At 40.0% G+C, this 13,837-nt stretch overlaps 1 protein-coding gene across 3 annotated transcripts in view; it reads left to right on the top strand.

The window, feature by feature from the left end:
- ano1b (anoctamin 1, calcium activated chloride channel b) overlaps positions 1 to 13,837 on the top strand; it is a 113,703-nt gene that overhangs the window by 55,946 nt on the left and 43,920 nt on the right. For all 3 annotated transcript variants that reach the window (XM_084364868.1, XM_084364870.1, XM_084364869.1), the window contains 4 exons: positions 289 to 353; positions 3,094 to 3,228; positions 8,855 to 9,015; positions 9,514 to 9,596. In XM_084364868.1, the coding sequence (XP_084220994.1) occupies positions 289 to 353; positions 3,094 to 3,228; positions 8,855 to 9,015; positions 9,514 to 9,596 (444 nt within the window). The remainder of the gene's footprint in view (positions 1 to 288; positions 354 to 3,093; positions 3,229 to 8,854; positions 9,016 to 9,513; positions 9,597 to 13,837) is intronic.

The following is a 13,837-nucleotide window of genomic DNA, read 5'->3' as shown; positions in this document are numbered from 1 at the left end:
AGTTCATTTCTATTTGCTCTATGAACTATAAATCCAGGAGTTAACCCAACCAACATGGTTTAGCAAACAGACAACAACTGTCCCACTTACAATGGTGTGAAGCTTATGGAACTCTCAATTTCACTTTTGATATTCAGCAGCAGGTGAAATTAATTTGACTGTCAAGAAAAAAGGAGAGAGAACTCCACCTGACCGTTTTATTCAAGATAAATATGACAGTAGAGAGGCCTAAGGCATGATAAACTGGGACAAATATTGTAACAAAATACTGTTGATTGTCTTCCTCAGCTTTTGTATGAGGAGTGGGCAAACTACAGTGTCTTCTACAAGTACCAGCCCATCGGACTTGTGCGGTAAGGACATATTTCTTTAGTTATCATGACCATTGTATGGAACCAACTCTGATAATGAAGTAACCCCCCATCCGTCTGCCAGGACTTTTATTTTGAAGGACTGTAATTCTAGTTCATTGTACATGTTATACTTGTGTATTATACACTTTTCTATAACATTTATAACAAATGTAATCACAAAAGGTGCTATATGTTGGTTTTGGTTGTTGGCCTTGGCCTTCACTTGGTCTCAGGCTCATCTGGATTCTTGACCTAGGCTTAACCTTGGGAGGTTTTGTCAGTCCTGTATGGTTTTGCATGTTATTTTATGGTTTTATAGATGCCTGTTGGCAAACTATGGACCTTAAATAAATATGAATTAATAACGACCTAAATAAGTTATTTAAGGCAAGGCAAGTTTATTTGTATAGCGCAATTCAGACACAAGGCAACTCAAAGTGCTTCACAGGGGTATAAAGATTACATTAAAAGAAATTAAAAATTGCATTTAAAATACATTGAAACAAAACATTAAAACAAGTTAAGAAATAGAATAAAATAGAATAGATTTAAAAGAGACAAGAATAGAAAACAAAGTCACAGTGCAGTTCAAAGCCTTAAAAATGCTTCAGTGAAAGGCAGTGGCAAACAGAAAGGTCTTCAGCCTTGATTAAAAGAGGTGAGAGTTGGAGCAGACCTGCAGTTTTCTGGGAGTTTGTTCCAGATATGTAGTGCATAATAACTGAACGCTGCTTCTCCATGTTTAGTTTTGACTCTAGGGACTGAAAGCAGACCTGTACCTGATGACCTCAGAGGTCTGGATGGTTCATAACGTGGCAGCAGATCAGAAATGTATTTTGGCCCAAAACCATTCAGTGCTTTATAAACCAACAGCAGGATTTTGAAATCTATTATTTGACTGACAGGGAGCCAGTGTAAAGATCTAAGAACTGGAGTGATGTGATCTACTTTTTTGGTTCTTGTTAGGACTCGAGCAGCAGTGTGCTGAATCAGCTGCAGCTGTCTGGTGGATTTTTTAATGAGTCCTGTAAAGACACCGTTACAGGAGTCGAGTCTGCAGAAGATAAATGCATGGAGTTTTTCCAAGTTTTTCCAAGTCCTGCCGAAACACAAGTCCTTTTATCCTGGATATATTCTTAAAGTGATAGTAAGCTGACTTTGTAATTGTTTTACTGGTGAACACACCAAAAAATATAATATTTAAAAACATAATATATATGAATTCTGCATTACAATGTCTTAAAACTACTAGACCTCTATTATTATTTTTTGTCAGTTGGCTTACATTATGCCAGATGTTTTTAACAGTTTACTCAAGGTAACACTGTGTTTCATGGTGCTATAAGTTAAGGGACGGAATCAGAGAGTGAGAACAGAAGTCACAGATGAGACTATAAGTAATGTAAATTATACTAAAACTCATCCATGAACAGTTGTACCTGAATCACGTCAGATAGATTTTCATCAGCAGTGGTTGTTGTTTAATGGTGTGTTTACCACCAGTGAAGCGAGTCTGACAGCATTGTTTATTTTATTTGTTTATTCGCCCCAAACAGCCAGATCACTTCACTGTACATTAGCGTAAGCAAGCTAGCAACTGCACACACCAAGGGTGGGTGTGTGTGTGTGTGTGTGTGTTTGAACTATGTCAACCTCTCACTGAACCCATCACCAGAGACTCTGGTTCTCTCTCTTCTTTTTCCTGTATGTATATTTTTGATCCAGTAGATTTGGTCACATTTTCAGAAGACCTATAATAAATTAATTATTGAACCAAACTTCGTGAATGTTTTTGTGACAAAGTAGTTTGTGTTCCACTCATTATATAACAGAAAAATGAGAGCTGTAGAAATCATTGGAGCTGAAGACTGCCATGATGTACAGTAAACTTTTGACCTGGACTGTATTTCATTAACTGGAACTGAAGACTGCCATGACATACATGTAAATCTTTTACGACAACTGCATATGGTAAATTGTAAATATACTTGCATTTCTATGGTGCTTTTCCAGTGTAATGACTGCTCAACATGCTTTACAGGACTTGTCACTTTCACCCATTCACACACACATTGATATGCTGATGGTAGAGGCTACCATGCAAGGTGCTGACCTGCTCATCAGAAGCAGTTTGGGGTTCAGTATCTTGCTCAAGGATACTTCGACGTGCAGGCGGGGAGCCGGGAAATCAAACCAGTGACCTTACTGAAAAGTAAAGTACATTCCCCCTCCAGCTCCAGTCAGCAGTCAACATTACCGAACAGAAACACCTGACAATGGAGGTCAGCTCCACAGATCACTGCTGCAGTCAGGTTGATTAACAGGAATGGAGATAAATCCACTTTTTAATCCCAAAAGTTAAAAAGTAATCAGTGAGCTCCCCTGTCGTCTTCTGATGTGAATCCATTCCTTCACAGCTGGCAGGCTCTTAGCAGTTAGTTAGCGGCTATGCTATGTTATTTAGAGATACATATCAATATTAAAAAGAAAAATCAATATTAAAAAAAATATATAAAAATATATTACAGTCTCACCAATACCTTAAACACACGCCCCCACTGACACAATGTTTGAGCACAGGTCATTTTAAGACTGGTCTGAAACCCTGCTTACTTTTTACTCTAGGACTAACAAATCAGTCAGTCTAGACTCCAGTGTCCTCATATCAATATGCCAGTTTTGTTTGACTTCAATTCTCTTTGTGTTTCCATTCCATTTCCATTCTTTTTGTGTTGTTTAGAAAGTACTTTGGTGAGAAGATTGGTCTGTACTTTGCCTGGTTGGGTCTGTACACCCAGATGCTGATTCCTGCCTCTCTAGTGGGAGTGATTGTCTTTCTCTATGGATGTGCAACAGTCGATGACAACATACCAAGGTAAACATACACACACAAACACACGCGCACACACACACACACACACACACGCACGCACGCACGCACGCACGCACGCACGCACACGCACACACACAGACAAGAACAGACATAAAGGAAAGTCAGTCATTTCAAGTTACCCCCAGAAAAGTTGTTGTTGTTGTTTGATGGATGCCTGGTAACCGACAGATGTTGCTGGTGGGCTTTCCAACTATTACATCTGTTTGCAGCTGAAGTTTTAAAAATATCTTAAAATTTAGGCTGGGGATGATAATCTCTCCATTCAGCACTATCACAATACTGAGATGCGGATTTGATTCAGAATCTCAATTCGAAACCAGTTAGGTTGTTGCAAGTCAAGTAATTGTTATCAAATCAAATCAAATCAAATTTTATTTGTATAGCCCAAATTCACAAATCACAGTTTGCCTCAGAGGGCTTTACAATCTGTACAGAGACGACACCCTCTGTCCTTCGACCCTCGATTCGAGTGAGGAAAAACTTGCCCCAAAAAAAAGCCCTTTTAACAGTGAAAAAAAAATGCGGAAGAAACCTCAGGAAGAGCCACAGAGGAGGGATCCCTCTCCCAGGACGGACAGACGTGCAATAGATGTCGCATGTAAAGAGCAGATCAACAAGATCACAATGTATTCAATTATAATGGATGGTTGACAGGAATGAAAGTACATAAAGATGTATTACAGCAATAATAATGAAATGCACATGGAAATGTGATTACTAGTGATAACAGTAGTAGTGATTAATGGTAAGGATGGTATGTAGTAATGCATTACAATAATAGTAGTGGAACGTATGTAACAGAGATGTGACTAATATTAGCGACAGTAGTGGTGGGTGTCAGGCAGGGCCATGGCAGTAGGCGCATCCACGATCAGGCAGGGTCATGGCAGTAGGCGCATCCACGATCAGGCAGGGCCATAGCAGTAGGCGCATCCACGATCAGGCAGGGCCATAGCAGTGGGCGCATCCATGATCAGGCAGGGCCATAGCAGTGGGCGCATCCACGATCTACGACCCGGGCGCGGCCAGGATCCATGGGAGCCTGTAGGACTAGAAAGCACAAGGACTCCGGGGAAGAAGTAAGTCAGTGACATGCAGAGATGGGGCATGTATACAGGCATAATGTATACAGATGGAGAGGAGAGGAGAGGGGAGGAGAGAGAAGCTCAGTGTGTCATTGTCCCCCGGACTAGGCCTATAGCAGCATAACTAAGAGCTGGTCCAGGACAGGCCTGGGCCTGTCCTGGCCCAGCCCTAACTATAAGCTCTATCGAAGAGGAAGGTCTTAAGTCTACTCTTAAAGGTAGAGAGGGTGTTCGCCTCCCAGACCAAAACAGGAAGATGGTTCCACAGAAGAGGAGCTTGATAGCTGAAGGCTCTGGCTCTGGCCATCCCATTCTACTTTTGGAGACTTTAGGAACTACCAAGTAATCCTGCGTTCTGGGAGCGTAATGCTCTAGTTGGGTGATAGGGTAGTATGAGCTCCTGGAGATATGATGGTGCCTGACCATTAACAGCTTTGTAAGTGAGGAGAAGGATTTTAACCCTGTAAGACCCAGATATAGAAAAAAATGAGCAAATTTTTTTTTGACCTCTCAGATATTGTTTTAGGGGGCCTCTGATGTAGAAATTAAAGAGTTTTCAAATTTTTTACATTTTAGTAAGTTTTTAGGGAAATGTTGCAAACTTGCCACGCTGGGGATAGCTGGGAGCAGAATTTCTGTGTTTGTACTCACTTAGTCTGAACAGATATACAGAACATTTAAGTAGCCATGGTCTGAGTTTCCTGAGTTTGTCCTTCTTTTCCATCTCTGACACAGTCAAGTTGTTTGTAAAGTGTAATGAAGTCAACAGAGATTGGAATCTGGTGCGGGACATCACATCAGAAACAAGGATGTACCGTGTGTCTGTCTCCCAATACAAACTCCCTGTATCTTTGTAGTTTTTTGTTTGTTTTTTAACTTCTAAATGATCCTGAGCTATTTTTCTCAGTGTTGCCCAAGTAGCAGTTTGTAGCATTAGGAGATAGAAAAACAGGTTCTGAATGTTCTGGAGTTGTTGGGGGGATGCCTGTTGCATTGTTCAGGGACAGGTGTAAATGGTCTTAAATGTGTCCCTGTCCCTGAACTCTAGCCATTTGCATTAGGCCCATCTTCAGGTACATGCCAAGCATCTTCTCAATTCCCCTATTATTATTGTGTTTCTTGTCAGAGCCTCAATCATGTCTTCTGTCACAAACTTTTGGAATAGACAGGGTGGTAGACCATGTGTCGAGGGTAGAGATCTAAGTATTTCCATTAGTATGTCCATAAGTATGATCATTTCAATACAAATGCTAATCAAAATTCCACTACATTCAAACAATACTGTCTGGCTGGCCTATTATGCTCTCTACTTATCATACTAAAAGGAACACATGCATCCCCCCAGAGTACTTACAGGTTCACATTCAAGACCATTTACACCTGTCCCTGAACAATGCAACAGGCATCCCCCCAACAACTCCAGAACATTCAGAACCTGTTTTTCTATCTCCTAATGCTACAAACTGCTACTTGGGCAACACTGAGAAAAATAGCTCAGGATCATTTAGAAGTTAAAAAACAAACAAAAAACTACAAAGATACAGGGAGTTTCAAATACCCTATACATTTTATTCATGTGTTTAATTATGGTCTAAGCTAAACTAACTAAACATTTAACAGAAAAACACATTTAGAGCTTAGTTACACTGAATCATCTAACACTTTAAATTTCTACTACATTTTTTTTTCAATTTGTGACCATGTGAGAAGTGCAGTGTCCTTATGTAATGTGTAAGGAGCACAGGCTATTTTGACTACCACCCTGATCCAATGTGGCAGAATTGCAATTTTACTTACTTTAATCCTGACAAATCAAGTCATGCAAAAAAAGGAGATGAGCTCAGCGGGAAGTTTGCAGATAGAGTGAGTTCATGGCCAGAATACCGAACCTATAAACACTTATTCTATCCAATAGCATTGTGAGGACAAACAATAGGACCCATTAACTATGTAAATGTGGTCTTGAGAAAAAAAACCATTTGTAGGCATTTTTTTAGAATTGTTAAAAGTGATGTGGCAAATTTGCAACAGGGGGTCCTACAGGGTTAAACTCTATTCTTGATTTTACAGGGAGCCAGTGCAGAGAGGCCAATACAGGAGTAATATGATCTCTTTTCTTAGTTCCTGTCAGTACACGTGCTGCAGTATTCTGGACCAGCTGGAGACTCTTTAGAGACTTGTTAGGGCAGCCTGATAATAGAGAATTACAATAGTCCAGCCTGGAAGTAACAAATGCATGGACTAGCTTTTCTGCGTCTTTTTGAGACAGGATGGGCCTGATTTTTGCAATGTTACGTAGATGAAAAAATGCAGACCTTGAAATTTGTTTTATGTGGGAGTTGAAGGACATATATTGATCAAAGATGTTATGTGTGTGTGTATTAGTCAATTTAATGTTCAGATTAAAACATTGTCACACATTTTACATCAAACTGATTAAAGTGTCAATGGTCATGATAAAAGATAAAAAATGCAATCAGCTTTTGGAAAACACCTTTTTAAAGTCTTGGAAGATCGATTTTGAGCTCAGCCTTCAGAAACTGCTGGAAAACAGGGCTAGAAAATCACAGTGGATGAAGAAAAGAGGAACAACAAATCCAGAGAGAGGGAGACAAAGGAAATTGTTTGATGAACGAGTTGAGAAACTAGGACCTCCTCTCCGTTCTCTGCCTGCCTCTCATCATCCACAGGATATTATGACACATGCTGCCGGCTCACTTTGCACTCAATGCACACACACACACAAGCACACACACACACACACGCACGCATGCACACACACACACACACACACACACTAGCCCACAAGCACACACTTAGACAAACCAGACCTGCAGTCTGTCAGGTACAAAATGGTCAGTGTGTTGAGCAGTGTTCAGTGTCAGGAAGTTGACTGCTTCAGTGAGACTGATGGACATCATTACAATGTCTTTATATTCTTTATTTCTTTTTCATCTCAAAATGCTTCTATTTATGTTTACACATAATGGATATTTGAGCTAACACACTGAACTAGCTGAATCCAACAATAAGCCTCTTTGCATTGTGCCTACTGTATGCATTCTGATTTGACAGATTTATATATTCCAAGCATGATTTTATAATTTTTTTTTAAAAGAAGGCACACACAACATTTAGGTCATCAGTAAACTTAAGAAGTATAGAAATAAAATTCATCAGGAGAAACTGATACCAGTACTGACACCATATCCTACCAAGATGAGTAAGTATTGGGGAAATGGACCGCACACAAACAGGTCATGTTCAATTCATTGAATAAAGGTTAATCAGTGCCAGAAAAAAGTGGTCGATCAATATAAGCTTAAGTTTGTATCAATATGGCATTCAAGAAATCCAAAAATCATTTAAATTTTACCATGGGTCCAAGAGAGCTGTGATGTATTCAGTGCACCCACTGATAACAGAGGTTTGCCTCACTGCAGCATCTGGTCAATTCAGAGGACTGTCTCTCTGTATTTTTTAAAATATGCAAATAATTATCTGGGTATACAAAAGTCCAGGGGTACAATCCCCAGGTGGCCAAGTCACACTCACAAACAATGAGGCAATTCATGCATGTGGTGTGTTTTCCAGTGATCACTGAGGTCATTTTGTGCTTGGACTCTAAAAATTGGCCAGTTGATTGGCAATTCCACACACTACTCAGGTAATATAATGACACTCATTGACCTCAATGTGACACTTTAATAGTAATGAAGTTGATATTTCTGCAATTATCTTGCTAAACTTTTTCCTGAAATGCTAAAGGCTTTTTTTAAACATCATCAATACATACTGAGTCGTCTTCAAAAGGCCAAGCTCAGTGTCTCTGCATGCAGAATTCAGCTGGATCCCTGTGCCCTACAGGACATGCTGCTGACCAACACCCAGCCAACCCTGAAAGAAAGAAACCTGCTCTAGGCTTTGCAACATCTGTATTGTAAGATAACAAAAGTTAGTAACAATCTCTGAATTCAACCAAAATATGACCAATGCTGCCTGCCTACCTCACACCCAGCTATCTTTGGGTAGGAAAATATGCTATCATCCTGCTGAGCTCCTTGTAAAAAAAAGATGACAGGGATTTTCCTTTAGTATTGCCAGGTGTATGCTGCCCTCTGCTGACCAACTGTGAGACTCAGTACACTTCATGACTTTGTTATGTGTTGTGATTCGATGCAACATGAAATATGTTGCATGGAAAATTATGTCACAGTTAAAAATAATTCATTAATAAAGACAAGAAGTTGAATAATTATTTTGTTTTTCATTAAATGCATACATGAAAAGAAAACTCATAATAAAAATAACATTTTTATTTCACTTTATTTCTTTGATTTTTTTGTCCAGGCATTTGAAATCTTCCATAGATAGGAAGAGTCAACTGTATTATTTTTTTTAACTTCTGTGAAGTAAACAGCTGTGCAGTGGCTCCATTACCGTACCTGAAATTACTGACTTTCCTTTATGTCTGTTCTTGTGTGTGTGTGTGTGTGTGTCTGTGTGCCTGTCATGTTTTCCAGCATGGAGATCTGCCACCCAAAGAACAACATCACCATGTGTCCTCTGTGTGACAGAGTGTGCAGCTACTGGAAACTAAGTACTGCCTGTGGAACAGCCCGGGCCAGTCACCTGTTCGACAACCCAGCCACCGTTTTCTTTTCTATATTCATGGCTCTGTGGGGTTAGTGAACACATATCAGCTCACTCAAAACAAACAAGCAAACAAACAAAAACATTCATTTAGAAAGTCTACCTCACTATTTCTCTTTTTAGAATCTGTATTTTGTGGTGCTATGAAATTGACTCATTATTGAAGGTTCTTGATTTTTTGATTTGGTTGTGTCAATGGGTAGTCATCTACTCCTGAATGTTTTGTGGGTGAATTTTAATAGAGTTGCTTTGTCTTTGCTATTTGTCAATGATTTTGCCTTGATACATTCGAGATGATATGTATTTTATTTTCTGCCAGAAGCTGTGTGGGTTGGATCCATAGTCATGGTCCAGTTTCATGTACCTTAACAACTGTTTATTATATGTTCCTTACCCAATTTATCTTCAACATCCTATACAGAACACTCCTGGCCTCCTTAGCCACTGCACCTGGTCACTCAGTTACAAAAAGATATTAAGTTGGAGCGTGTCTGAGTATTTGTCTAATTATATTCTCTCTGGTTTGAAGCTGCCATGTTCATGGAGCATTGGAAGAGGAGACAAATGAGACTGAACTATGAGTGGGACCTGACTGGGTTTGAAGATGAGGAGGTTAGTGGTGCCCGAATCAGCAGCAGACAACACTGAGAATGTATGAGTGTTATATATTATCATGACTAAGTCAATGCTAAGTTGTCCCTTGTTGATTTGTGCGAAGGTAAACAAGTTGGTGGTTTTATCAATACATTTGAGTTGTTCATATGCGTGCTATTCAAGTGTGCCATAAATAGTGTCTTATTGTATTCCATGTGTATGGTGGCCCCTTGGAGTAAAAGCATGAATATGTAACTGATTTTTCAGCCACTTATGGGGCAGCAGAAAAATGTGAACATAGCATTGACATATCATCATTATTTATGTTGGTATAGCAAACTTGTTGGCAAACAGTTGCTTATTTACACACCCAGCAGTTACGGAGCAAAATTATTATTCATCATCATTTCTTTTGGAATTGCATTTCAGGCCTCACGGCAAACATATATTCTGTCTCTTTAAGCTCTGGGTTTGGTCTCTACCAGAAATATCAGGCTCTTCATCAGCTAGGTCTTTAACAACTTCTACACTGTTTGTCAGTGGTTTGATGCTGAGCAGGTACTGTACAGTAGGTTTTAGAGCAGGTAGTGTTCAGTAGGTTTTAGAGCAGGTAGTGGTCAGAAGCATTTAGAGCAGGTAGTGTTCAGTGGGTTTTTAGAGCAGGTAGTTGTTACCACCTGGCTCAAGGATGGCAACAAGAAGGGAGGCCACACACATCTTAAGAAAAAAGTAATTCATTTAACTCAAACCAAGATAAATGTTAACTAATTAGTGGAAAGTGTACAATAGGAAAGGTAGGTTGAGGGCCCTGCTGCAAGCCCAGGTGAGAGAGAGACACACCCCTAAAGGCAGTCCTTATATATCTGGAAGCCAGGCCCAGAAAGGTACAGGCAGACGACCCTCCCAGCACCACCTTTATCTGCAAAAAACAGTCAGAGCATGTCAGACCACAAGGCAGAGTGGGAGGGGTCATCACATAGTGTACAGTAGGTTTTAGAGCAGGTATTGTACAGGAGGTTTTAGATCAGGTAGTGTTCAGTAGGTATTAGAGCAGGTAGCGATCAGTAGGTTTTTAGAACAGGTAGTGTTCAGTAGGATTTAGAGCAGATAGTGTTCTGTAGGTTTTTAGAGCAGGTAGTGTTCAGTAGGTTTCAGAACAGGTAGTGCACAGTAGGATTTTGAGCAGGTAGTGTTCAGTAGGTTCTTAGAGCAGGTAGTGTTCGGTAGGGTTTAGACCAGGTAGCATTCAGTAGGTTTTTTGAGCAGGTACTGTACAGTAGGATTTTGAGCAGGTAGTGTTTAGTGGGTTTTTAGTGTTTAGTAGGTTTTAGAGCAGGTAGTGTTCAGTAGGATTTAGAACAGGTAGTGATCATAATGTTTTTACAGCAGGTAGTGTTCAGTAGGTTTTTAGAGCAGGTAGTGATCAGTAGGTTTTAGAGCAGGTAGTGTTCAGTAGGTTTTAGAGCAGGTGGTGTACAGTAGGTTTAGTGTTCAGTAGGTTTTTAGAGCAGGTAATGTTTAGTAGGTTTTAGAGCAGGTAGTGATCAGAATGTTTTTAGAGCAGGTAGTGCTAAGTAGGTTTTTAGAGCAGGTAGTGATCAGTAGATTTTAGAGCAAGTAACGATCAGTAGGTTTTTAGAGCAGGACGTGTACAGTAGGTTTTAGAGCAGGTATTGTACAGTAGGTTTTTAGAGCAGGTAGTGTTCAGTAGGTTTTAGAGCAGATAGTGATCAGTAGGTTTTTAGAGCAGGTAGTGTTCTGTAGGTTTTAGAGCAGGTAGTGATGAGTAGGTTTTAGAGCAGGTAGTGTTCTGTAGGTTTTAGAGCAAGTAGAGTTCTGTAGGTTTTTAGAGCAGGTAGTGTTCAGTAGGTTTTAGAGCAGGTAGCGATCAGTAGGTTTTTAGAACAGGTGGTGTTCAGTAGGTTTTAGAGCAGGTAGTGATCAGTAGGTTTTAGAGCAGGTAGTGTTCAGTGGGTGTTTAGAGCAGGTAGAGTTCTGTAGGTTTTTAGAGCAGGTAGTGTTCAATAGGTTTTAGAACAGGTAGCGATCAGTACGTTTTTAGAACAGGTAGTGTTCAGTAGGTTTTAGAGTAGGTATTGTACAGTAAGTTTTAGAGCAGCTAGTGTTCAGTAGGTTTTTAGAGCAGGTAGCGTTCAGTAGGTTTTAGAGCAGGTAGTGTTCAGTAGGTTTTAGAGCAGGTAGCGATCAGTAGGTTTTTAGAACAGGTGGTGTTCAGTAGGTTTTAGAACAGGAAGTGATCATAATGTTTTTACAGCAGGAAGTGTACAGTAGGTTTTAGAGCAGGTAGTGTTCTGTAGGTTTTAGAGCAAGTAGAGTTCTGTAGGTTTTTAGAGCAGGTAGTGTTCAGTAGGTTTTAGAGCAGGTAGCGATCAGTAGGTTTTTAGAACAGGTGGTGTTCAGTAGGTTTTAGAGCAGGTAGTGATCAGTAGGTTTTAGAGCAGGTAGTGTTCAGTGGGTGTTTAGAGCAGGTAGAGTTCTGTAGGTTTTTAGAGCAGGTAGTGTTCAATAGGTTTTAGAACAGGTAGCGATCAGTACGTTTTTAGAACAGGTAGTGTTCAGTAGGTTTTAGAGTAGGTATTGTACAGTAAGTTTTAGAGCAGCTAGTGTTCAGTAGGTTTTTAGAGCAGGTAGCGTTCAGTAGGTTTTAGAGCAGGTAGTGATCAGAATGTTTTTAGAGCAGGTAGTGCTAAGTAGGTTTTTAGAACAGGTGGTGATCAGTAGATTTTAGAGCAAGTAACGATCAGTAGGTTTTTAGAGCAGGAAGTGTACAGTAGGTTTTAGAGCAGGTAGTGTTCTGTAGGTTTTAGAGCAGGTAGAGTTCTGTAGGTTTTTAGAGCAGATAGTGTTCAGTAGGTTTTAGAGCAGGTAGCGATCAGTAGGTTTTTAGAACAGGTGGTGTTCAGTAGGTTTTAGAACAGGAAGTGATCATAATGTTTTTACAGCAGGTAGTGTTCAGTAGGTTTTTAGAGCAGGTAGTAATCAGTAGGTTTTAGAGCAGGTAGCGATCAGTAGGTTTTTAGAGCAGGTAGTGATCAGTAGGTTTTAGAGCACGTAGTGTTCAGTGGGTTTTAGATCAGGTAGTGCTAAGTAGGTTTTTAGAGCAGGTAGTGATCAGTAGATTTTAGAGCAGGTAGCGATCAGTAGGTTTTAAGAGCAGGTAGCGATCAGTAGGTTTTAGAGCAGGTAGTGTTCAGTAGGTTTTTAGAGCAGGGAGTGATCAGTAGGTCTTAGAGCAGGTAGTGTTCAATAGGTTTTACAGCAGGTAGTGTACAGTAGGTTTTAGTGTTCAGTAGGTTTTAAGAGCAGGTTATGTTCAGAATGTTTTTAGACCAGGTAGTGCTAAGTAGGTTTTTAGAGCAGGTAGTGATCAGTAGATTTTATAGCAAGTAGCGATCATTAGGTATTTAGAGCAGGTAGTGATCAGTAGGTTTTAGAGCAGGTAGCAATAAGTAGGGTTTTAGAGCAGGTAATGTTCAGTAGGTTTAAGAGCAGGTAGTGTTCAGTGGGTTTTTAGAGCAGGTAGTGATCAGTAGGTTTCAGAGCAGGTAGCGATCAGTAGGTTTTAGAGCAGGTAGTGTTCAGTGGGTTCTTAGAGCAGGTAGTGATCAGTAGGTTTTAGAGCAGATAGTGTTCAGTAGGTTTTAGAGCAGGTAGTGATCAGTAGGTTTTAGAGCAGGTAGTGTTCTGTAGGTTCTAGAGCAGGTAGAGTTCTGTAGGTATTTAGAGCAGGTAGTGTACAGTAGATTTTTAGTGTTCGGTAGGTTTTTAGAGCAGCTAGTGTTCAGTAGGTTTAAGAGCAGGTAGCGATCAGTAGGTTTTAGAGCAAGTAACGATCAGTAGGTTTTTAGAGCAGGAAGTGTACAGTAGGTTTTAGAGCAGGTATTGTACAGTAGGTTTTTAGAGCAGGTAGCGTTCAATAGGTTTCAGAGCAGGTAGTGATCAGTAGGTTTTTAGAGCAGGTAGTGATCAGTAGATTTTAGAGCAAGTAACGATCAGTAGGTTTTTAGAGCAGGAAGTTTACAGTAGGTTTTAGAGCAGGTATTGTACAGTAGGTTTTTAGAGCAGGTAGTGTTCAATAGGTTTCATAGCAGGTAGTGATCAGTAGGTTTTAGAGCAGGTAGTGTACAGTAGGTTTTTAGTGTTCAGTAGGTTTTTAGAGCAGGTAGTGTTCAGTAGGTTTTTAGAGCAGGTAGTGTTCAGTAGGTTTTAGAGCAGGTAGTGTTCAGTAGGTTTTTAGA

This window comes from Pagrus pagrus (assembly GCF_965226575.1).
Source record: "Pagrus pagrus genome assembly, chromosome: 10".
NCBI classification, from domain to species: Eukaryota; Metazoa; Chordata; class Actinopteri; order Spariformes; family Sparidae; genus Pagrus; species Pagrus pagrus.
This window is presented reverse-complemented; position numbering and strand designations above follow the sequence as displayed.